This window comes from Pelophylax lessonae (genome assembly GCF_965119305.1).
Source record: "Pelophylax lessonae genome assembly, chromosome: 1".
In the NCBI taxonomy this organism is placed as follows: Eukaryota; Metazoa; Chordata; class Amphibia; order Anura; family Ranidae; genus Pelophylax; species Pelophylax lessonae.
In genome coordinates, this window is record NC_138768.1 from 468,029,504 (window position 1) to 468,055,507 (window position 26,004).

A 26,004-nucleotide genomic window follows, 5' to 3' on the forward strand; every position below is an offset into this window, starting at 1 on the left:
GGCCTTTTCTTAGAAGCCCGGTCAGACATCAACAAATCCACTTTAGACGTTAAAGACGCAAGTGCAGCAGTAAGTGAGACTATAGCAGAGGATTCAGGAGTACCTGAACCCTCCACCAGATCTGGAGGGAATTAGCTATCCTGGGACTCCATATAGCAATCTCAATTTTAAATGACGCAGGCCCTTTAAATCAGCGATTTCCACGGTCCCCACCGCAAATGCACTGCAAAGGAAGAGCAAGTCATGTGCAACAGGAAACTGCAAAAAAATGAATGCTAGCAGGAATGCAGGCCAGGAAACAATAAAAAGCCCCCCACAGTGAGCTACAGTGTGGAATCGATCTACATGTGAAGAAAGAGGAAGTGACCTCACGCCTCTAGAGGCAGACACAGCCCTAAGCCACAAAAAATGGTTGCCAATGCAAGTCTATGGGGAAAGCTCTGGGAAACTGCCGTCCCCATAAAACAAAGGGCCCACATACACACCCGACAAAGTCAGAGACAGAGGGGTAGCATGGTACTCACCGGTCCAGCGAAAACGTGAGTACCGCTCTGTGACAGGAAGCCTCCCACTCTGTGTGTTGGTGCCGTTAGCCGAAGGGGACGCTAGCAACACGCGTACTGCAGTTGAGCCATCCCAGCGAAGATAGCAACTTTGCAGGCTCGACCCTGAGGTCAGGGACATAGTCGTTTGCGGGGCCTGGGCGTACACATAACTTGCTAACGCTCGATGGCAGGCTGGGATTTCATAAGGCTCTAGAATAACAAGTGCGATTCCCAGCTCCGCAAACACTGTAGTCTTTCGAAGTCCGACTAACTAAGCGCAGGAACAAATAAAAGGCTATCTTTTTAAAAGAAAAATACTTTTCTAGAGAGAAAACATAAAAAGGAAGAAAACAAGCTGAGACCGCAGCCCCAGCCAGGGAAAAGCCAGCCTACTCCTAAGCTAGGCAGCAGCAAACTGAATTGGAAATGCAGCTAGCTGGGGGTATTGGACCAGAGGGAAAGCCCCCTGTAGGTGTGTCTATACAAAGTTTTTGTGAATGTTCTAACAAAATCTTCTGCCTAGCTTCCTCCTGTGGAGAAGGCCAATACCCAGACGTGCAGATTGTATGAGTGGGCGGCGACTGTCAGAGGACATAAGAGAAAAATGTTTTTGGAAGGGGCGGCTTCAAAACTGTACGGCATTGCAAAGGTCAGGAGTACAAAGAGAAATGCATGGTGCCTACAGTGAAACATGGTGGTGGTAGTGTCCTTCTGTGGGGCTGCTCGAGTGCTGCTGGTGTTGGGGAGCTGCATTTCATTGATGGTATCATGAATTCACAGATGTACTGCTCTATATTAAAAAGAGAGGATGCTACCATCACTCAGTGCCCTTGGTCGTCGTGTACTTTTCCAACATGACAATGATCCAAAACACACTGTTGCATTTCTGAAGAACAGGGTGAAAGATTCCTGATCTGAACCCAATCAAACACCTATAGGGAATTCTGAAGAGACAAGGGGAGCATCACTCTCCATTCAACATCCAGGCTCTAAAAGAGGTCGTTCTTGAAGAATGGAAAAAACTGAATTTTTGTAAAATCTTACCTGTAAAATTCCTTTCTCTGAGTCCTCCGACAGTCGCCGCCTCTTCATATTCGTCACAATGGGGTAATTGACCTTTGCTCCGTAGGAGTAGCTAGGCAACAGAAAATGTCAATATTAAAGCTTTTAACATATCCCACCCCCGGGGGGTGGTCCCCTCAGTCAATACCCTCCTACTTCCTGTATCCATACCTCAGTTTCAGTAGAATAGCAGTAGAGTATACAACCAAACCCCAAAAGAGGGGCGGGGGCGGCGACTGTCGGAGGACTCAGAGAAAGGAATTTTACAGGTAAGATTTTACAAAAATTCCGTTTTCTCTTACGTCCTCCGACAGTCGCCGCCTCTTCATATTCGTCACAATGGGGACGTCCCAAAGCAGTGCAAACATGAGGGGTGGGAAACGCAGCCGCGCCTAAGGCAACGCAGTCTCCACTCTCCAGTCTCAGAGAAAGGAACCTTACCAAGGGAAGGAAACCTGCTGGGCAGCATGAAAAAAACTTGCTCAACAGGAGCAACAACCCAGGAAAAACAAATAACCTAGGGATAAGAAACATATCCCAAACAGCCAAGGGTCTAAAACAAGGGACCCTAAGGAACTGCCGCACTAAGAACCTTGCGGCCAAAGGAAGCATCTGCCGATGCCTGAACATCCACCTTGTAGAACTTTGAGAAGGTGTGAACGGACGACCAAGTCGCCGCCTTACACACCTGGGCCACAGAAGCCCGATGATGACAGGCCCAAGACGTACTCAGAGATCTGGTAGAGTGCGCCTTCACAGGCATGGGGGGAACTTGTCCCTTCAGAGCATAAGCCTGTTCAATGGTCTGTCTGATCCATTTGGCGATGGTAGAAGCCGACGCCACCATGCCCTTCCGAGGTCCCTCTGGAAGGACAAATAAAGAATCCGACTTACGAAAAGATTCAGTCAATTTTAGGTAAACCCTAATCGCCCGAACAACATCCAAGGAGTGCAAATCCACCTCCTTCGGATGTTTAGGCTCTGCGCAGAGCGAAGGCAAGACAATGTCCTCATTGAGGTGAAATTCCGAAATCCTTTTTGGAAGAAAAGAAGGGTTAGGTCGCAAGACCACCTTATCCAAGTGAATGACCAAATACGGAGACCTGCAGGACAAAGCAGCCAGCTCCGACACTCTGCGAGCCGAAGTGATCGCCACCAAAAAAGCAACCTTCTTGGACAACATGGACAACGAGATCTCCCTGATCTTTTCAAAAGGAGCATGTTGTAACACGGACAGAACAAGATTCAAGTCCCAAGGAGGCAGAGGTTCCCTCCTAGGAGGGACCAGATGTCGCACCCCTTGAACAAAGGTGCTAACCAAGGAGTTAGACGCCACAGGACGTTGAAAGAGAACGGCCAGCGCAGTAACCTGACCCTTGATCGTAGCCAGCGCCAAACGCTGGTCAACACCCGTTTGAAGGAAGGACAACACCCTAGACACTGAGTATGTGCGAGGGGAACACCCCCTGGACTCACACCAGGCAAAATAGGCCTTCCAAGTACGGTAATAGACCTTCCCCGAGGAAGACTTCCTCGCGTTGATCAAAGTGTGAATGACCTCAGGGGAGAGACCCCTATCCTTCAGGACCTCGGTTTCAACAGCCAGGCCGTCAAAGCCAGTGACTGTAAAGCAGGATGGAATATCGGACCTTGAGACAGAAGATCTTCTCGAAGAGGCAGACGCCACGGGGCGTCGACCGCCAGATTCACGAGGTCTGCGTACCAGGACCGGCGAGGCCAGTCCGGCGCTACAAGAATCACCGTGTGCGGTTCCGAGTTCAACCTGCGAAGGAACCTGGACAGCAGTTGAATCGGTGGAAATGCATACATCAGCCGGTACTGATGCCACGGAGCTACCAACGCGTCTGACGCGTCTGCCCGAGGATCGCGCGTCCTTGCCACTAACCTTTTCACCTTGTTGTTCAGACGAGACGCGAACAGGTCCACATCTGGAAGACCCCACTTCGCGCACAACATCTGGAAGACACCCGGGTGGAGGGACCATTCCCCCTGGTCCAGGGACTGGCGACTCAGATAATCCGCCTGCCAGTTCTCCACCCCCGGAATGTGAACCGCAGTTTTTGCCGGGACGTGTGTCTCGGCCCAAGACAGAATGTCGGCCACTTCCCGAGCCGCTCGGGCACTCCTGGTGCCCCCTTGGTGGTTGATGTAGGCCACCGCCGTGGCATTGTCCGTCTGCACCCGAACCGGACGGCCCTGCAGCCTGTCCGTCCAACGTCGAAGGCAGAGATATATCGCTCGCAATTCCAGAATGTTGATCGGAAGGGAGGATTCCTCCTCCGACCAAGTTCCCTGGGCGGACAGAACGCCCAGAACACCACCCCAGCCCGACAGGCTGGCATCCGTGGTGACCACCGTCCATGAGAGAGGACGAAAAGACTTGCCCCCCGACACCGCCGGGGACTGGAGCCACCACAGAAGATCCCTTCTGGTGCGATGGCCCAACGAAATATGGAGATCCAGAGATTGCGGTCGCCCGTCCCACCTGGACAGGATCTCCGCTTGGAGACCCCGCGTGTGAAACTGGGCGAAGGGAATCGCCTCGAAAGCCGAGACCATCAATCCCAAACATCGCATGCACGTCCGGAGTGACGAGCACGGAACGCCCCTGAGGGACCTGACTTCTTCCTGAAGAGTCCTGAGCTTGTCGTCCGGTAGGAAGACCCTCACCTGGACCGAGTCCAGAATCATTCCCAGGTAGGGAATATGAACCGACGGGCACAGCGTCGATTTTGGAAAGTTTATCGTCCAACCAAACTCCTGCAGAGTCTGCATCGTGACGGACAGGTCCTTCACCAGACCCTGGCTGGTCGCAGACCGAACCAGAATGTCGTCCAGATACCCCAGGACAGAGATGCCCTGGGCTCTCAACAAAGCCAGAACCGATGCAAGCACCTTGGTGAACACCCGTGGAGCCGAAGCGAGACCAAAGGGTAGCGCCACGAATTGGTAATGATCCTCCGCAATGGCGAATCGAAGGTACCTCTGGTGACCCTCGAAAATTGGAATGTGAAGGTACGCATCCTTCAAGTCGATGGAGGCCATGAATTCCCCCGGAACCAGGGCAGCCACCACCGACCGCAGGGATTCCATGCGGAACTTGCGAACCCGCACAAAGCGGTTCAGAGCCTTCAAGTCCAGAATTGGACGCACCTTGCCCTCCTCCCTGGGCACGGTGAACAGATTGGAATAGAACCCCCGAAATCTGTCCCGATGAGGCACCGGAACCACCACTTCCCGAGCTCGCAGGTCCCGCACCGCCAGGTGCAGATCCCGCAACCGCTCCGGAGACAGTTGAAGATTTGAGGGAAAAAATCTGCTCGCCGGCCGAGAGAGAAACTCGATCTTGTATCCAGATCGAACGATTTCCTGAACCCACCTGTCCCGAACACGGGCCATCCAGGGTTGAAGAAAACCGAGCAAACGTCCCCCCACCCCAGAACTGGGTGAGGGCCCCCTTCCGGCCGCATTGTTACGGGCAGCGGATCCGGACTGGCCGGACTTCTGCTTACCTGTCCACGGCTTCTTTTGGGAGCCTTGACCTTTGAAGGGCTTGCCCTTATAGTGCGACCGAAAGGCACGAAAGGACCCCTGAGAGGGCCGAAAAGAAGCATGCTTCTTACCCGGAGCAACCTTAGCCTTGTGGGATTGGGGTAAGAGCGTGCTCTTACCACCCGTGATCCCTCTTATCAGCGTATCCAAGGGTTCGCCAAAAAGGCAAGATCCCGTATAGGGTAGATTAGCCGAGGTTTTGCGCGAAGATTGGTCCACAGACCAACACTTCAGCCAAATCAGGCGGCGTGACAACACCGCCACGCTGTGCACACGTGCAGCCAACGGGACTATATCCAAGTCCGCATCACACAAATACATGACACCCTGATGGATTTGATCCACTATAGCCAGCGTCGCCGGAGGGGCAGAGTCAGCCACCAGGACGCGCCTAAGTACCTGCGTCCAATCCGCGACAGCCTGAGCTGCCATAAGAGAAGCAAAAATAGCTTTTAGCATGGAACCGGTAACCGAATAAGTATGACGGGCAAGAGACTCCAGCCTCCTGTCCGTGGCATCCCGGAACACCGGGGTATCCTCAGCAGGAATCGCAGTGGACTTATTCAAAACCGCCACCGCGTGATCCACCGGAGGCGGCACACACCAACGTTCATCAGTAGCGGGTGAGAAAGGATAACGCAGCTTGAACCTACTTGGCACAGCAAAAGGCTTCCGTATATTGCGCCATTGTTCACTAACAGCGCGCTGAAAATCCTCAGTGCAGGGAAAAACCTGCGATGATTTGCGTCTTCGCTGCGTCCCATAAGAGGCCAGGACGGCAGGAGGACAAGGCTCATCCTGCAAACGCAGTGTTTGTTTGATAGAAGCAACCAAGTCATCCATGAGTGCAAGCTCTTCAGACGAGCCAGGGGGGGAATTATCAACCCCTTCAACCTCAGCCTCCACTTCAGACCCTACAAGGTCCAGGGACGAACGGGACCCCGATAAGGAGACCCCAGCCATAGCAGCCCCATCACCATCACCCTCTGAATCAGAGGAAATTGAAACTCTGGGCCGTTTTGTGGATTGAGCAGCCACAAGCATTTGCACCTGAGCAGCAAGGTTAGCCACAACAGTAGCCAAATCACCCCCCTCGGGGGAAGCAGTAGCAGTCCCCTGGCCCCCCACTAAGGTGAGAGGAAATTTGCTTTCCTGAGAATCCATGCCCCCAAAAGTGTGTTAGGAAGAAAAGGAGTACTGCCCCTTTAAAAGCGCGGCGAGCGCAGCCCACCGCACACAAGCACACACCGACCCCCACAGGGATAAACACAAAACTTAGGCAAGGAATACAGGGATAAGGAAGATAAACCTGGAGAGACCACTCAGCTGCTGCACCGATCGCTGTTGCTCAGGGAAAGGAAGTGATGAAACACAGACCGCTCCTATAAAGCCTATGGAAGGCTCCACAAACATGGCCGCCGGTGAGGGACTAGCAAAGGCAGAGCATGCAGCGCTGACATGCGGCCCCGAGCGATCGCCGCCAAAATGGCGGCGCTTGGCGCCAAAAACGCCGCTCCTATCACATAGATATGGCCAGCACACGCCTGCAGCTATTATAAAAAATGGAGGACCGCCGTAGCGGCCGCCGCATGTATGCACCAACATGTATAACATCATGTCCTATAACAGTGATGGCTAACCTTGGCACCCCAGATGTTTTGGAACTACATTTCCCATGATGCTCAACTACACTGCAGAGTGCATGAGCATCATGGGAAATGTAGTTCCAAAACATCTGGGGTGCCAAGGTTCGCCATCACTGTCCTATAACATACAGCATGTCACACCGATATTCACAGTACTAACACTGAACAGTGTACAACAGCCCCCCTCCTTGCAGCCCACAGCAGCATTAAACCAGACAGGGAGCCCAACAGTGTGAACAGGCATGCAGGGTTACACAGTCCCAGACTGACACCCACTACACATACAGGTCCCCACACAAAGTACACTTACCTCCTGAATGGCGTGGGGAACCCGCACAAGTGATCAAGCCACTGCACATGGGACAGGGAGAGTCGCAGCCAGGACGCAGTAGAACTGCGGTGCGAAACCGCATGGCGTCCAGTGAGGTAGCCACCTCATCATAGCATCCCTGCAGCGAACAGGGATGGGTCGTTCACATATGCCAGGAAAAATACCTGACTGAACGCTCGATGGCAGGCTGGGAAGCCACTGGCCCACAACCTGCGACCAGGGGGGCCAGCCCGAGACCCAGCCCGCACGATCCTCTTCATCAGAAGAACTAATGCTGACAAAAGTAACAGCTAGGTAAAGAGAGAGAAAAAAACTCAAATAAAATCAAAAAAAGAAGATAAAGGCTGAGACAAAATGTCCCAGCATAGAAACATCCAGCCACTCCTGAAAGCTAGACAATGAAACTGAGGTATGGATACAGGAAGTAGGAGGGTATTGACTGAGGGGACCACCCCCCCGGGGGTGGGATATGTTAAAAGCTTTAATATTGACATATTCTGTTGCCTAGCTACTCCTACGGAGCAAAGGTCAATTACCCCATTGTGACGAATATGAAGAGGCGGCGACTGTCAGAGGACGTAAGAGAATCAAATTTTACTTTTCAAAAGAGGTGTACTCATTTATGCTGAGCACTGTGTGTACATATATATATTTATAGATATATATTTATTTATAGCACCCTCCTAGGTAGGTGCTAGAGAGTGAGTATAGTTTTGGCTCTGTCTGCCTATCAGAGAAGCAGCAGGCAAATTCTATATTGCTTTCTGCTTAACAGAAAGCAGGATCTGTGAGATAGGTCTGCTCATGGTGCTCAGTGTGGGATTCATCTGGTCTAGGGGAGTGTTTCACGCTGGTCCAATAGGGAGGCATATTGGATAGTGGAGAAAACCTGACCAATGGGTACACATGCTTTGATACAGCCCCAGTGATTGGCATAGACTGGTTGTCTCGGTGCATTCTGGGGTGTGGTATAAAAGCCAGGAGCACATGTGCTCGCGGTCTCTGGCTGGTGAGCAGAGTCCCGGAGGGATGGTGACAGCGGTCTCCTCCTCTGCATTGGTGGCATGTGGTCACAGGCAGTCGGCCTGGTAAACCAGAAGGAAGGAGCTGAACCCAGAGGTCCAGGAGAGCTGACTAGAGGGGTTGAGACACTGTAGAACCTGGAAAAAACAGTATTGTGAGTACAGGAGGATCCAGCATCCGGAGATTATCATCCACAAGATTATATCCCTTTCTGGGAACAGCTTGTTCTGACCCACTGATAACACAGGGTTCCGAACGTGAGGTGAGCAACCAATTGTATGTGGTGGAGGATTTTTGATTTTTGAAGTTTCACTCTCAAGCACCAGCACTTTCTGGCTTTTGTAGTCCACATCTTGACATTTTTGCACAAAGACTCTTTTTTGCGCTGTAGTGGGAAAAAAGCAAGCACTCTGGGGCACCTCTGTAGGAGGGTCAGATGTAACCAATATGTAAACAATGGTCAGACAATAAAATAAATCATGAAAAATAAAAAGGTTTGATACAAGTTATACAATGTATAAAAAACAATCATATACATGAGGAACCATGGAAGATATTAGAGTCCATAGTATTAATAAAAGTCCCAGGGAAGAGACAGTGTGCCTGTAGGAATTGGATATAAGACTCAAGTAAGGGCTGGCTTCACAGCACAGGGAAGTAAGCTCTGTGGGAGAAAGCATATGAAGAAACAAGCAGAGCGCCTCTGAGTGAGGTATTCATTTATTCCAGGGAAGCACACAATAATATTAACTCACATGGGGTAAAAGATCATAGGCTCTGTATTAGTCCGGTGGTCCGCGGGGATGGCAGTAACCACCATTACATCTCCAGACGCTGGATCCTACAGCCATCCCCGCGGACCACCGGACTAATACAGAGCCTATGATCTTTTACCCCATATGAGTTAATATTATTGTGTGCTTCCCTGGAATAAATTAATACTGCACTCAGAGGCACTCTGCTTGTTTCTTCATATCTTTTTTGCACTGGACTTTCATACATTTAATTTGATATTTTTGAGGTTTTGTGATGTTTGCATAAGCTTGAATATTCTAATTGGTGTTTTATACAGTGCCTTACAAAAGTATTCACCCCCCTTGACTTTTTGCCTATTTTGTTACATTAACAAAACATTGAACTGAAGGCTGTAATCTAAATTTTATGTGATGGATCAGAACTCAATAGTCTAAGTTGGTGAAGTGAAATAAGAAAAATATATACATAAAACTATTTTTTAGAAATAGAAAACAGAAAATTGTCATGTGCATATGTATTCATCCCCTTTGTTATGAAGCCCATAAAAAGCTCTGGTGCAACCAATTACCTTCAGAAGTCACATAATTATAGGGCTGAAACTAATCAACTAAATCAATAATAATCGATAATGAAAATCGTTGTCAACGATTGTCATTATCGATTAGTTGTCTGCCGATTAGTTGGTCTGCGTACAGGACTTTTCTCCCTGCCTGTCAGTGCCGTCCCCTCTGTACAAACTGCTGTGTGAATAAACTCACTGTTTCAGAGCGTCGCTCAACACCCATGTGACCGCCCCCGCTCTCCTCCTTTCCTCTCTGCCTTTTTGTTGAAGTCAGTGAGGGATTCTTAGCTATGCAGTCAATCAGATCGAGGGAGGAGGGAGGAGAGAGCGAGCAGAGAAGCAGCAGCTGATCACGTGAGTCCCGAGCTGCACTAGACTTATACAGTATTAAATAAAGAGCGCCAAAAGCCTAAGAAATATGTGCTTATCCGGATAAAATAGTTAATATTCCTTATAAGGTGCAATAATATAATAGAAAAATAAGAGAATAAAAACATCAGCCAGAGATATGCAAAGGATGTGAAAAATTATAATAGTGCAATTCCACTAATAAAATGGGACTTCACTCCATAATAGGGAGCATAGAAAGACCCACTATATGTGCTATAAGGACATTTTTATTCACTTATTTTCTAATATTGCACCTTATAAGGAATATTCTAATAGAAAAAAAAGTGAATAAAAACGTCCTTCTAGCACATATAGTGGGTCTTTCTATGCTCCCTATTATTATGGAGTGAAGTCTCATTTTATTAGTGAAATTGTACTATTATAATTTTTCACATCCTTTTTATAACTCTGGCTGATGTTTTCATTCACTTATTTTTCTATTATAATATTGAACCTTATAAGGAATATTAACTATTTTATCCGGATAAGCACATATTTCTTAGGCTTTTGGCTCTGCGTTGATTCTTTGTTTAATTTTGGTTTGTGGTTAGTGAAAGGTGTCAAGCGTTAGGACACATTTTGTCTTCACGGCATCCATTTTGTTTAGTGACCCAGGCTCCTTGAGCGAAAGTAGCCCCCACCTTTCCCTAATCAGTATGCAAACTCAAACCAAGCTTTATCTGCATATTCTAGCAGAAGTCCTGTCTCCAAAAACACAGCATGAGGTCATAAAGCAGATCTTATCTCAAACACATCCTGCACAGGCCAGGTTGTAAAATCTTATCTGAGAGCAGATGTCCACTACAGGCCGTGTGGAATTCCACAGCAAAGGGTCATTAGGAAAATGATCACGGGTACCCACAAAGTCATAACGTTTTACCCGAACATGACACATTGACAAAAAGTAGATATTTGGATGCCAGATAAAATACCGATCGAATTAAGATCAAACTTGATCACTGTCGTCGCTAGGGGAGACAAGCTAGCGTTTAGATGCCTTACAGGTCAGAGGTTATTCCGAGGATAACCCGTGTTTAGTATCTGTGAATAGTAGATTCAATACCGTACCATAAGATATCAGTTTCAAGCATGTAACCGTTACACATCTCAAGATATGAGTTCTGTTAATAATCTGTCTAAGCGAGAGGTTCTTTGCCAGGGTCTGAGCCTAGGGCCGCCCAGGGCCACTGTGTTCATTGGTCAAGGATCTCTGGTGACACCCCCTGCAGTCTCAGAGAAAAATGACAGAAGCAGATGGTTTAGCAGTTCTCATTCTACAATCCAAGCAATAACATCGCTTAAGAGAAGGACTGATCGCATGTTCAGCTTCTGAACTCTGAAACACCCAGGATTTTTATATGCAAGTATCTCATTTCTAATTCTTATCTATTCTTCTAAATTGCTGTATTATGTCTCTATTTCTTTGTAACCCATTTTTCTGTAAATATTTTTATCTGCACTAATCTTAACCTTTCTTATAATTAAACCTTATTTTGAAAAGTGTTAATTTTGTCTCTAAGCTCTTAAACGCAAACTGACCCAAAGAACCTGCCTCCTGAGAGCGCTACTGTTTAAGATAAATCATTTGGACACTCCTGTCTGAGGTGACAGTGTGTGTTACAGATAATTATTCTAAAGTCATAATTGGTATTTGTAAAATTACGAGCGTCCTCTGGGCTCATTATAACATAGAGGTGGTGGCAGAGAAAGGGTTAATTGTTAATTAGCCCGGCGACAATCGCTCTCGGTCTGCTGGCATCTAGATTGTGGTCCCGCAAGCTGGACAATCTGTGTACCGGGTGCAGCTGAGAGTGGCATTGTTACGCAAGTGACGGCAGGGTGTGAGATTGCTTGGTCTTTGGTCACGAGTTGGATGAGAAGGCCAGGGGTCTGATACCCGCCACCGTCACATATTTCCTAATGACCCTTTGCTGTGGAATTCCACACAGCCTGTAATGGACATCTGCTCTCAGATAAGATTTTACAACCTGGCCTGTGCAGGATGTGTTTGAAATAAGATCTGCTTTATGACCTCATGCTGTGTTCTTGGAGACAGGACTTCTGCTAGAATGTGCAGATAAAGCTTGGTTTGAGTTTGCATACTGATTAGGGAAAGGTGGGGGCTACTTTCGCTCAAGGAGCCTGGGTCACTAAACAAAATGGATGCCGTGAAGACAAAATGTGTCCTAACGCTCAACACCATTACAAAAGGCACTTTTTGTAACCTGCCATTAGGATTTATTGTTATATTATACAGTATATAGCAGCAAATTTTTTAAAACAAAAAAAAGCAGTTAAGGCCCCTTTCACACTTGCGGACCGTTCAGATCCGCCTGTCAGTTTTTCAGGCGGATCTGAACTGATGCCCCATGCATCTCTATGGGGCATCGGATGTCAGCGGAGACATGTCCCCTGACATCCGATCCTGTCCGTCAAATCCGGATGGATGGAAACCCTATTTTCCATCCGTCTGGCAGATCGGATCAGATGGGATCAGGTGAGAACGGACAGGCAGTCCGTTCTCATCCGATTCCCCCATACAGAGCAGCAGGGACCTGACAGCTGTGTCTCCGCACACAGCGGGGAGACAGAGCTGCCATCCGCCTGCTCAGCAGGGGATCGGCGGTTTGATCCCCCGCTGAGAAAAACAGAGTCCGCCGACGGAGTTGCAAGTGTGAAAGGGGCCTAAGGTATCAAAGTTCTGGGAGCATTATGTGCCCTGCAAATGTTACTTTTTAATTATTTTATTCCCAAACTTGCTCAAGGATCATTCGAAAGCCTATGGAAATGGGGATTAGGGTGGCTCTACAGGTTGATAGCTAAAACGTGTTTGCGTCAGCAAAGGAAAAAAAATAAAATACATTTCAGCATTTGGAATAACAGAAGTGAAATATAGTGCCTCATCATTGGTGTTCCCAGGAGGAATGGTGCCCCATCATTGGTGTTCCCGGGAGGAATGATGCCCCATCATTGGTGTTCCCGGGAGGAATGATGCCCCATCATAGGTGTTCCCGGGAGGAATGGTGCCCCATCATTGGTGTTCCCGGGAGGAATGGTGCCCCATCATTGGTGTTCCTGGGAGGAATAGTGCCCCGTCATTGGTGTTCCCGGGAGAAATGGTGCCCCGTCATTGGTGTTCCCGGGAGGAATGATGCCCCGTCATTGGTGTTCCCGGGAGGAATAGTGACCCATCATTGGTGTTCCCGGGAGGAATAGTGCCTCGTCATTGGTGTTCCCGGGAGGAATAGTGCCCCGTCATTGGTGTTCCCGGGAGGAATAGTGCCCCGTCATAGGTGTTCCCGGGAGGAATAGTGCCCCGTCATTGGTGTTCCCGGGAGGAATTGTGCCCCATCATTGGTGTTCCCGGGAGGAATGATGCCCCATCATAGGTGTTCCCGGGAGGAATGGTGCCCCATCATTGGTGTTCCCGGGAGGAATGGTGCCCCATCATTGGTGTTCCTGGGAGGAATAGTGCCCCGTCATTGGTGTTCCCGGGAGAAATGGTGCCCCGTCATTGGTGTTCCCGGGAGGAATGATGCCCCGTCATTGGTGTTCCCGGGAGGAATAGTGCCCCGTCATTGGTGTTCCCGGGAGGAATAGTGCCCCGTCATTGGTGTTCCCGGGAGGAATAGTGCCCCGTCATTGGTGTTCCCGGGAGGAATAGTGCCCCGTCATTGGTGTTCCCGGGAGGAATAGTGCCCCGTCATTGGTGTTCCCGGGAGGAATAGTGCCCCGTCATTGGTGTTCCCGGGAGGAATAGTGCCCCGTCATTGGTGTTCCCGGGAGGAATAGTGTCCCGTCATAGGTGTTCCCGGGAGGAATAGTGCCCCGTCATTGGTGTTCCCGGGAGGAATTGTGCCCCGTCATTGGTGTTCTCGGGAGGAATAGTGCCCCCTCATTGGTGTTCCCGGGAGGAATAGTGCCCCGTCATTGGTGTTCCCGGGAGGAATGATGCCCCGTCATTGGTGTTCCCGGGAGGAATAGTGCCCCGTCATTGGTGTTCTCGGGAGGAATAGTGCCCCCTCATTGGTGTTCCCGGGAGGAATAGTGCCCCGTCATTGGTGTTCCCGGGAGGAATAGTGCCCCGTCATTGGTGTTCCCGGGGGAATAGTGCCCCGTCATTGGTGTTCCCGGGGGAATAGTGCCCCATCATTGGTATCAATGGGAGGAACAGTGCCCGGTCATTGGTGTTGTCGGGGGGGAACAGTGCCCCATCATTGGTGTTGTCAGGGGGAACAGTGCCCCATCATTGGTGTTGCCGGGGGGAACAGTGCCCCATCATTGGTGTTGCCGGGGGGAAAAAAACGGCATATTGAGTTTTTTTAATGATTTTATCAGATTAATCGATTAATCGAAATAATCGGCCAACTAATCGATTATGAAAATAATCGTTAGTTGCAGTCCTACATAATTAGTGAAATGATGTCCACCTGTGTGCAATTTAAGTGTCACATGATCTGTCATTACATATACACACCTTTTTTGAAAGGCCCCAGGGGCTGCAACACCTAAGCAAGAGGCACCATTAACCACTTTACCCCCAGCCCTATTTCGGACACTTTTTGTTCACAAGTTAAAACCAGTATTTTTTCCTAGAAAACTACTTAGAACCCCCAAACATTATATATATTTTTTTAGCAAAGACTCTGGAGAATAAAATGTCGGTCATTGCAAAATTTTTTGTCACGCGGTATTTGCGCAGCGGTCTTTAAAACGCCATTTTTTTGGAAAAAATTTGAAAAATCACATTTCACTAATTTTAAAAAATACTAAACAGTAAAGTTAGCCCATTTTTTTTGTATATTGTGAAAGAACATGTCACGCCGAGTAAATAGATACCAAACATGTTACGGTTTAAAATTGCGCCCCCCCCGTGGGATGGCGACAAACTACGGTCAATAGAGATCTCAATCTGCGACGCTTTAAATTTATTTAACGGTTACCAGTTTTGAGTTAGAGTGTAGCTCTTTTTTTTAAATTATTGCCCACGCTCTGGCGATCGCGGCGATACCTCACATGTGTGGTTTGAACAGCGATTTCATTTGCGGCTCGACTTGCGTATACGTTTTTTTTTGTGCGCGAGCTAATGGTGACGGGGGCGGCTAAATTTTTTTTTTTTTTTTTCCTATTTATTTTTTCTTTTTTTTTAACTTTATTACAGGTTTTTATAAAAAAAAAAAAAAAATCTGATCACTTTTATTGCTGTCACAAGCAATGTAAACATCCCTTGTGACAGCAATATGTGTGACAGGTACACTTTATGGAGGGATCGAGGGTCTAAAAGACCCTAGACCCCTCCACTACACTTCCCTGTATGCAAAATGCCAAAAACGGCATTTTTGCATACAGCCGTTTTTTAAATCTGCCGCCTTTTGCGGCACAGTAACCCGGATGTGACGTCATGGACGCCGCCTCCGGGTTACGTCATCGGAGACCCTGATCGATGCCGTTTCCGGCATTCATCGGGACTCCATCCAGCCGGTGGACGTGCCGGCTGGGTGCTCGGGGCTCCCGGTGGGACGGGAGCCCCAAGCAAAGCCGCGGAAGGCGGCGGGAGGGGGGGGACGTCCCCTCCCGCTCCCCCGGGTAACGATCGAGCGGCTCCCGAGCCGCATCGATCGTTACCGACGGAAAGCCGACCGCCGGCTTCAAACAACGGTACCGGGATGATGCCTCTAGCTAGAGGCATCATCCCGGTATAACCACTCAAAGTCAGCCGACGTAGATCTACGTGGCTGGTCGTTAAGTGGTTAACCAAACACTGCCATGAAGACCAAGGAACTCTCCAAACAAATAAGGGACAATGTTGTTGAGAAGTACAAGTCAGGGTTAGGTTATAAAAAAAAAAAAATCCAAATCTTTGATGATCCCCAGGGACATCTTTAAATGTATCATAAAAAAAATGGAAAGAACATGGCACAGCAGCAAACCAGCCAAGAGACGGCCGCCCACCAAAACTCACGGACCGGGCAAGGCAGGCATTAATCAGAGAGGTAGCACAGAGACCTAAGGTAACCCTGGAGGAGCTGCAGAGTTCCACAGCAGAGACTGGAGTATCTGTACATAGGATGACAATAAGCCGTACGCTCCATAGAGTTGAGCATTATGGCAGAGTGGCCAGAAGAAAGCCATTACTTTCAGCAAAAAACAAAGTGGCACATTTTGAGTTTACGAAAAGGCATGTGGGAGACTCCCAAAATGTATGGAGGAAGGTGCTCTGGTCTGATGAGACTAAAATGTAACTTTTCGGCCATCAAAGAAAACGTTATATCTGTTGCAAACCCAACACATAACATCACCCAAAGAACACCATCCCCACAGTGAAAGATGGTGGTGGCAGCATCATGCTGTGGGGATGTTTTTCAGCAGCAGGGACTGGCAAACTGGTCAGAGTTGAGGGAAAGATGGATGGTGTTAAATACAGGGATATTCCTGAGCAAAACCTGTACCATTCTGTGCGTGATTTGAGGCAAGGACGGAGGTTCACCTTCCAGCAGGACAATGACCCCAAACACCCTGCTAAAGCAACAATTGAGTGGTTTAAGGGGAAACCTGTAAATTTGTTGGAATGGCCTAGTCATAGTCAAGACCTCAATCCAATAGAAAATCTGTGATGAGACTTAAAGATTGCTGTTCACAAGCGCAAACCATCCAACTTGAAGGAGCTGGAGCAGTTTTGAAGGGAGGAATGGGCAAAAATCCCAGTGGTAAGATGTGGCAAGCTCATAGAGACTTATCCAAAGCGACTTGGAGCTGTGATTGCCGCAAAAGGTGGATCTACAAAGTATTGACTTTAGGGGGTGAATAGTTATGCACAATGCCTTTTTCTGTTATTTTGTCCTATTTGTTGTTTGCTTCACAATTAAAAAAAAAAAACACATCTTCAAAAGTTGTGGGCATGTTCTGTAAATTAAATGATGCAAATCCTCAAACAATCCATGTTACTTTCAGGTTGAGGCAACAAAACACGAAAAATGCCAGGGGGGGTAAATACTTTTGCAAGGCACTGTATATTCATTTATTTTGTGCCATTTTAAAGGAACAATATTTTTATGCCCGATTTATATTCATATGAATTGTGATTGTGTATATCTACAGTCCGGTCCATAAATATTGGGACATTGACACAATTCTAATCTTTTTGGCTCTATACACCACCAAAATGGATTTGAAATGAAACAAACAAGATGTGCTTTAACTGCAGACTTTCTTTTCTGTTCCAAACAGTTGATTTGGCCACACCTAATGTTTTTGCTATCTCTCTGATGGGTTTGTTTTGTTTTTGTCAACCTAATGATGGCTTGCTTCACTGATAGTGACAGCTCTTTGGATCTCATTTTGAGAGTTGACAGCAACAGATTCCAAATGAAAATAGCACACTTGAAATTAACTCTGGACCTTTTATCTGCTCCTTGTAAATGGGATAATGAGGGAATAACACACACCTGGCCATGGAACAGCTGAGCAGAAAATTGTCCCATTACTTTTGGTCCCTTAAATGTGGGAGGCACATATACAAACTGTTGTAATTCCTACACCGTTTCACCTGATTTGGATGTAAATACCCTCAAATTAAAACTGAAAGTCTGCAGTTAAAGCACATCTTGTTTGTTTCGTTTCAAATCCATTGTGGTGGTGTATAGAGCCAAAAAGATTAGAATTGTGTCAATGTCCCAAAATTTATGGACCCGACTGTATGTATGGCACTTTCTCACTTTATTTGCACTTATTAATGTTGCACATTTAACATTCATATAGTTTTAAGTGGCGCTGCACTTCTCTTTATTATTGATATTAGATGTGCAGTGGAAGCATTTATAGTGCTAGTAGCCACTTGATTTAATCTAACATTCCATTTTTTGCACTTTAATTAGCACTAGCTCATTATTTTTATTCTTTTGATTTTAAATTGTGTTTTCACTGCACAATCATTTCAGTTTATATATCCACTGTGTTGCGCTGATTTTATATACATACATATATACATACACACACTATACTACCAAAATTATTGGGACGCCTGCCTTTACACGCAGATAAACTTATGGCATCCCAGTCTTAGTCCATAGGGTTCAATATTGAGTTGGCCCACCCTTTGCAGCTATACCAGCCTCAACTCTTCTGGGAAGGCTGTCCACAAAGTTTAGGACTATGTCTGCGCTCTAATTCATCCCAAAGGTGCTCTATTGGGTTGAGGTCAAGTTCCTCCACCTCAAAGTTGCTCATCCATGTCTTTATGGACCTTACTTTGTGCACTGGTCCAAATCATTTGATGGAGGGGGGATTATGATGTTGGGTTGTTTTTCAGGGGTTGGACTTGGCCCCTTAGTTCCAGTGAGGGGAACTCGTAAGGCCTCAGCATACCAAGACATTTTGGACAATTTCACGCTCCCAACTTTGTGGGAACAGTTTGGGGATGGCCCCTTCCTGTTCCAACATGACTGCACACCATTGCACAAAATAAGGTCCATAAAGATATGGATGAGCAAGTTTGGGGTGGAGGAACTTGACTGGTCTGCACAGAGTCCTAAATTTAACCCGAAAGGACATCTTTGGGATGAATGAATTCCATTGCAGACTGCAAGCGAGGCCTTCTTTCCAACTTTAATGCCTGACCTCACAAATGCGCTTCTGCAAGAATAGTCAAACATTCCCAAAAGGCATACTCCTAAATCTTGTGGACAGCCTTCCCAGAAGCGTTTATAGCTGCAAAGGGTAGGCCAACTCAATATTAAACCCTTCGGACTAAGACTGGGATGCCATAAATGTTTATGTATGTGTAAAGGCAGGCGTTCCAATACTTTTGGTAATATAGTGTGTGTGTATATTTTCTATAATATATATATATATATATATATATACACACACATATACACAAACACATACATATACACACACACATCTGATAAAATATGTATTGACCATGTCACCATTTTTGCAACCCATACATACAAAGAAACCAAAACAAATAAGTTCAGAAATGAAGTTATCTGTACTAAAAATGGATTGACACAGGGAGAAATTATCGAACACGGCAACTAAAATGTATTTAATTCTTGGTACAAAATACTTTGTGTGTAATGACAGCTTCTGTATGGAGAAGCTAGTCACACGCATTGCTCAGGTGTGATTTTGGCCCATTCTTCCACACAATCAGTCTTCAAATCTTGAAGGTTCTGTGGGCCTCTTCTATGAACTCTGATCTTTAGTTCTTTCCAGAAATGTTCTATTGGATTCAAGTCAGGTGATTGGCTGGGCCATTCTAGCAACTTTATTTTCTTTCTTTGAAACGGCTTTGTGTTTGGGATCATTGTCTTGCTGAAATGTCCACCCTCGTTTCATCTTCATCATCCTGGTAGATGGCAGCAGATTTTTTATCAAGAAGGTTCTGGTACATTTTTCCATTCAGCCTTCATTCAATGAGATGAAGTTTGCCAGTACCATATGCGGAAAAAACCGCCCCACACCATGATGTTCCCACCTCCAAACTTCACTGTTGGTATGGTGTTTTTGGGGTGATTTGCAGTGCCGTTTGACCTCCAAACATGGTGTGTATATGGCATCCAAAGTTGAATTTTGGTCTCACCTGACCAGACTATATTCTCCCAGTATTTCACAGGCATGTCTAAAAGTTGTGCAGCAGACTTTAAACAAGCTTCAACATGCTTCAGCAATGGAGTCTTGCGCAATGAGCATGCATACAGGCTATGGCAGTTGAGTGCATTACTTATTTTCTTTGAAACAATTAAACCTGCTAAGCCCAGGTCTTTCTATAGCCCTCCACTAGTGGCCCTTGGCTCTTGGACAACTCTTCTGATAATTCTTTTCACTCCTCTGTCAGAAATCTTGCGAGGAGGTTGTGGCTGATTTATGGTAAAATGATGTTCTTTCCATTTCCAACAGTGCATACTGGAACATTCAGAAAGTCAGAAATCCTTCTGTAACCAATTCCATTAGCATGTTTTGCAACAATAAGGTTGCAAAGGACTTGAGAGAGGGCTTTGCTTTTACCCATTATAAAGGTTTCTCGTTTGACACCTTGGTAATGGAGCCACCTTTTTACAGGTCATCAGTTGAGAGAAAACCAGCTGATATTAATTTGCACTGACAAGTGGCAGGATTGCTTTCTAATTACGGATAGGGAGGTGCAAAAAGGCATGGAAAGACAAGACACCAGCTGAAACTTATCTTAATGTGTTCAATACTTTTTCCCTGTGTCATTACATTTTCCTACACACAACTTAATTTCTTTGTTTTGGTTTCTTTGTATATATGGATTGCATGGGTTGTTACCAACATGGGGTGGACATTTCATGTCAATAGCACCTTTAGAAACATATTTACCTAGAAAAAATGGGTGACGTGTTCAATACTTATTTTACCCACTGTATATACACACACACAAACATATTACAGGCCCATTTTCAGGATCTGTGTCATTACGTGGGTCACCTGGTGGCACTGCTGTTCCTGGAACTGAAGGGCGCACTTCTGGTGCCCACCAGCAGTTGTGTCCCAGCAACTGGACTGTACTTTTAATAATTAGGCTGCACCTAATGTGGACTGCTGAGGGAATATAAGCCCACCCTTCACTGAGGTTCAGCGCCTCAGTATTTCTACCTGTAAGCTGTGTCCCTGTCTGAGCCTGAACCCTGTACCCTGATCCTGTGTCCTGTTCCCTGCTTCCTGTACCTGCCTTCCTGCTCCCCTTGTCTCCTGTCCCTGTCCTGTCTTGCTCCTGTTTGTCCCCCTCTCGATTTTCTATATAGATAGTTAGGTAAGATTTGGGTTTTTGCACTGTCACGTTATATTTCTTGTTTATGGTCTACTGATGTTGGTATTGGAGTGTGTCTTTTGCTTTAATAAACGTATTTAAACCTTTTCCGTCTGGGTCCTGATTACTTAGTGCAGCCAACTGATCTGATCACCTTTGCTGGATGCCTGCATATCGTATCCCTGACACCCATACAGTGGGGTCCAGGTACAGTCCCCAAAGTAACAACACTGACAAGTATCGATCTGGAAACTGCTAAATAGACCAGAGAAAAAAGCAGCCAGATCTTGATAGAAGCTCCAGATGAATTAGATAAAAGGAGAAAGAGGTCCATTACCCAAGGACACAAGCAAAAAATTGTAGTCTTGCCAAGTAGGAGGGGTTATATGAGCATGCAGTAGGAGTATTCATAGCCAAATCTTTTGGCCAGTGTACAATTACCTGAATGTAGCCTGCATATAAAGCTGGCCATAGATGGATAGAAATCAGGCCAGTTCAGCAAGGACCAGACAAATTTCGATTCATCTATGCCTGACCCTGTTCGAGAGGGAAGTAAAATTAGCATTCGATCAGCGCAAGTAGTCAATTAGTTGCAGCACTGATCAGTGTATTCTGGCAGCAGGGGATGCTTTTCCTATCCACCTCAAATGAGGATTTGAAGGAGGCTGTTAAAAAAAAAAAAAAAAAAAAAAAGAATGATGTATGGTCAGCTAAAGTCACGGTCTATTAACCACTTCTGGACCGGAAGGTTTTACCCCCTTAATGACTATGCCATTTTTTGCAATACGGCACTGCGTTACTTTAACTGACAAGTGTGCGGTCGTGCGATGCTGTACCCAAATAAAATTGATTTCCTTTTTTCCCACAAATAGAGCTTTCTTTTGGTGGTATTTGATCACCTCTGCGATTTTTTTTTTTTGCGCTAAACAAAAAAAAAATCGACAATTCAGCTACAAAACATTCCCAATTTCTGCTTCATATTTTTGGTTAAAAAAATCCCAATAGGTGTATATTGATTGGTTTGTGCAAAAGTTATTGCATCTACAAACTAGGGGAAAGATTTAGGTCATTTTTATTTATTTCTTTTTTTACTAGTAATTTTTTTTACAGCAATTTTTAGCGGGACTGGGGCATTGCGACGGACAGATTGGACACCGAACTAAATTTGACACTTTTGGGGGGACCAGTGACATTACTACAGTAATCAGTGCTAAAAAATATGCACTGTTACTGTAATAATTACACTGGCGGGGAAGGGGTTAACACCACAGGCGATTAAAAGGGTAAATGTATCCCTGGGGGTGCTTTCAAACTGTGTGGGGGATGGGCTTGCTGAATGAACACAGAGACCTGTTTTCCTACATAGGAGGAACACAGGATCCCTGTGTTCATTACTGACAGAACAGCGGTCTGCCGTGTTTACGACGACAGACCGCCGTTCTGTCTCCACGGGGTGTGATCGTGGACATAGTGCCGGATCCGCTGATTGGCTCCCCCTGTGGCCAATCGGCCTGCACGCCCCCACTAGTGGTCCTGCAAAACGACATACAGGTACGTAGTTTTGTAGGAAAGAGCCGACCTGCTGCAGTATAAGTACGGTGGCTGGTCGGCAAGTGGTTAAAAGAAGTTCTGGGTCCTTTTACATGTTTCCCCCCCCATTATTATTTTTTTAATACACAACTACTTCTGATGGTTACCATATTATTAGGTTGTAGCGTTCATCTGCAGGCTTTTTTTTTCCAAAGTGGTCACATGACCAGGAACCACTCTGGTTCCTGATCGCCAGTGGCAGCCAGCAGACCTGCACAAAGTATCAGCTGCTCCCTATTAAATGGGAGGACATTTTTGAAAGTATCCTTGGTGGCGCTATCATGCTGGGAAACAATAAAAAACAGATTATCGATGGAAAGGGTTAAACAAAAAAACTGCACTTACAGTCAGTGGGTGATCAGCAGAATCCATAATGTCCTGAATAATTTCATCAGCATACTCCTTCCTTTGTTGCAGTGAGCTTTTCTTTTTTAACCCAGTAAGGTTGATGAGATGGATCTTTAGCCAATTTAGGCCATTTGGTCCAAGTGGGTGGCCTTCAGCAAACACTAGTAATGCCCGAGTCACATCACTACCCAAATGATTAAAATATGGAGGACAGGGGTAGGTGCGGCCTCTGAAATCCATGTTGTGTGGGAACCAGAATATCTGGTCTCGCAAATGATTGGCAATAGACAACTTATAAAGCGCATCCATTCGCAGGCTAAACATCTCAGCGGTTTTCTTTTTGCACTGTGTCAGCTCTTTTTGATGTACGTATTTTTCCCACGAGCTCAGCATCCCAGGTAACTGCACTGAAATCACAGGAGCTTCAGACATAGGTGGTGGAATGTCCAGCTTCTCATTACCTTTATCATTAAAGATCGACACAATAATGTCCAGAATAGGCTGGTTAATGCGCCAAGCACATGCCCCAAGCTGATTAATTGAATCCAACACTGGAAATAGTTGCCCTTGAGGACACTTTTCCAACAACAGCTGATGCTGCACTACTCCTTCATTACAGCGCATAAGTTGTGCAGGAGACAATAAATAGGGACCGAATTGAAGAGAGGTCCAGGGCAATGGGGGACACTTCATTGGCATAACAGCAGCATCAAAAGTCAGAAGAGTTTCTTCTGCATCCAGAAGGATTTGGCTGTAAATTGGGTGTGGCTTTATAAGCCCAATCTGTGAACAGAAATATTAGGTATGTCAGGAGTACATTATGAAAGACAGAACTCAAAAGTCAAAAGGCCAGTAAAGTGAAACAATACAGTAAAGCTTGGAAGAAGAAGGGCTACATAGGAATACAACCTCAATCTTCAATATTTGAATTTGTTTTGCATGACCTGAAAATGTAATATACAATTCTCCACAAGGAATGAAGGAAGGACAGCATAGCAACCGCTCACTGTGCCAAATGCATATGATATAATGAACAACTGATCAATTTTAGAATTGCTTACAACTACACAATATAGCAGCAGCCAACCAATAATTAGCTGGTAATTGCAAATAAACCCACCTGGTGTGTGCTCCGAAAGGAATACATGTGGTAAAGCACCGGGATAAGTTTTGGGTCACTGCGAGGACTTAACAAGTTATTTTTTATTTTTATTGTCTTAACCATTAAATCTACTAAGTGTGTTCCCAATTGCACCAACAGAGAGCGCGGCCAAGGAGAGTGAGATCTTGAAACACATGGGCCTCCAAAAGCTTCATGCTCCACCTTTTCCCACAATTCTCGAGGAAGAAGGCCAGAAATCTGTATGCAAGTAGGCAGAGGGAAAAAAATATTAATACAGCAACTATTAAGATCAACCATATAAATGCTATTAAAGCCTAACCTCAATTTTGTCTATTTCCCATATATTAATAATTGTATGACTTGCTCAAGTCACCCATACCTTTCCTTCCTTGGACAGCAACTTGCAATATTCCTTGTACAATAGCCGGATCCTATCCACATGATCGCCCTGCAACTGTTTGCGAATGAAGAACCTATTGTAGATTTTCATTCCAAGGTCTCGAGAAATGATAAGGAACGAGTCTCCTGTAGGTGGCAGCCGGGTCAATGTCTAAAGAAGAAAATTAATCAAAAACCAAGGTCTATACATGGCAGCATATAGAACATCAGAAGCATCCATGGCTTTATGTTTAGATGTTAAAAATAGCCTACAGCAAAACCATAAATGTAACTATGGACAATAAGCCTATGTTGTTTTATTTTCTACATTTTATAAAGCACTGTCATATTATACAGCACAAAGTACATCAAGCTATTTACGTCAGTCCCTATCCCTTGCAAACCAACATCTTTAATACTGTTAGAGCCTGTGATGATGGGCTTTGGGCTTCTGAGGTCATTCAGAATCCACCGACAGGCGCATTTGACTTGCAATTTACCTCCTACCAACCTGCATTTCACCTGCTTCAAGTGGGTTTTGCATTCCCATAGACTTGTATTGAAGACAAAACTTGTCAAATGGAAATAAATGCCAGTCAACTCAAGCCTTTCTTACAGAATCCTAAAATACATAAAATCACTACCAGATAGTAATTAAATTGTGATAATTTTGCACCCAATTAATGTGAAATTTGTATCAAAATAAAGCCTAAAAGTAAACATGAATGAGAAGCAGCTAATCAAAACACTATATATGAGAGCAACGCAACTTGTCATTTTAAAATATTGAATGTGAACAAAAAAGTCCTTTTATAAACAATAAGTGCCCAAATGTTACAAACCCGATTCCAAAAAAGTTGGGACACTGTACAAATTGTTAATAAAAACAGAATGCAATGATGTGGAAGTTTCAAATTTCAATATTTTATTCATAATACAACATAGATGATATATCAAATGTTTAACCACTTATGTACTGCGGCAGGCTGGCTCTCCCAGGCAAATTCAAGTACAAGTACGGCACTCGCCTGGGAGGAGCTAGGGGGCGAGCGCGCGCCGCCCTTCTGCCACCGCTCGTCAGCTGGGGAGCCAGTGCGTGTGACAGGCGGCTCCGATGGCCGCCGGCCACTCGCAATCTCTCCCCGCTGAAGGTGAAGGACGGACGGCTGATGTAAACACAGCCGTCCGTCATTCTCCCCGAGATGATCACAGAGACCATGCGATCCTGCTATATAGGATCGCATGTCTCTATGGTCATCTCAAAAGCCCGACCCCCCCCCAGGCTTACATTTAACCCCTTGATTACCCGCAGGGTTAACCCCTTCCCTGCCAGTGTAATTATTACAGTAACAGTGCATATGTATAGCACTGATTACAAAAGTGTCAAAAATGTCAGTTGGGGTTTCGATCTGTCCGCCGCAATGTCGCAGTCCCGCTAAAAATCGCAGATTGCCGCCATTACTAGTAAAAAAAAAAAAACCTATAAAATGGACATAAATCTTTCCCGCAGTTAGTAAACGCAATAACTTTTGCGCAAACCGATCAAAATACGCTTATTGCGATTTTTTTTTACCAAAAATATGTAGCAGAAAAAAAAAAATTGGCCTACAATGTTTTTTGGGAATGTTATATAGCAGAATGTGAAAAATATTGCTTTTTTTAAAAAATTGTTGCTCTTTTTTTTGTTTATAGCGCAAAAAAAAAAAAAAAAAATCGCAGAGATGATCAAATACCACCAAAAGAAAGCTCTATTTGTGGGAAAAAAAGGACGTCAATTTCGTTTAGGTACAGCATCGCGCATTAGTCCATTAAAGTCACGCAGTGCCGAATCGCAAAATAGGGCCTGGTCGTTAAGCAGCAAAATCTTCCGGTCTCAAAGTGGTTAAACTGAGAAAATTTACAT

At 45.7% G+C, this 26,004-nt stretch overlaps 1 protein-coding gene across 1 annotated transcript in view; it reads right to left on the minus strand.

The window, feature by feature from the left end:
* The window catches only part of POLRMT (RNA polymerase mitochondrial), a 423,694-nt gene that overhangs the window by 227,922 nt on the left and 169,768 nt on the right, over nt 1–26,004 (minus strand). The window contains exons 8-10 of the mRNA XM_082261183.1: nt 24,103–24,273; nt 23,721–23,960; nt 22,598–23,383 (exon numbers count right to left, since the gene is read on the minus strand). Of these exons, the coding sequence (XP_082117309.1) occupies nt 22,598–23,383; nt 23,721–23,960; nt 24,103–24,273 (1,197 nt within the window). The remainder of the gene's footprint in view (nt 1–22,597; nt 23,384–23,720; nt 23,961–24,102; nt 24,274–26,004) is intronic.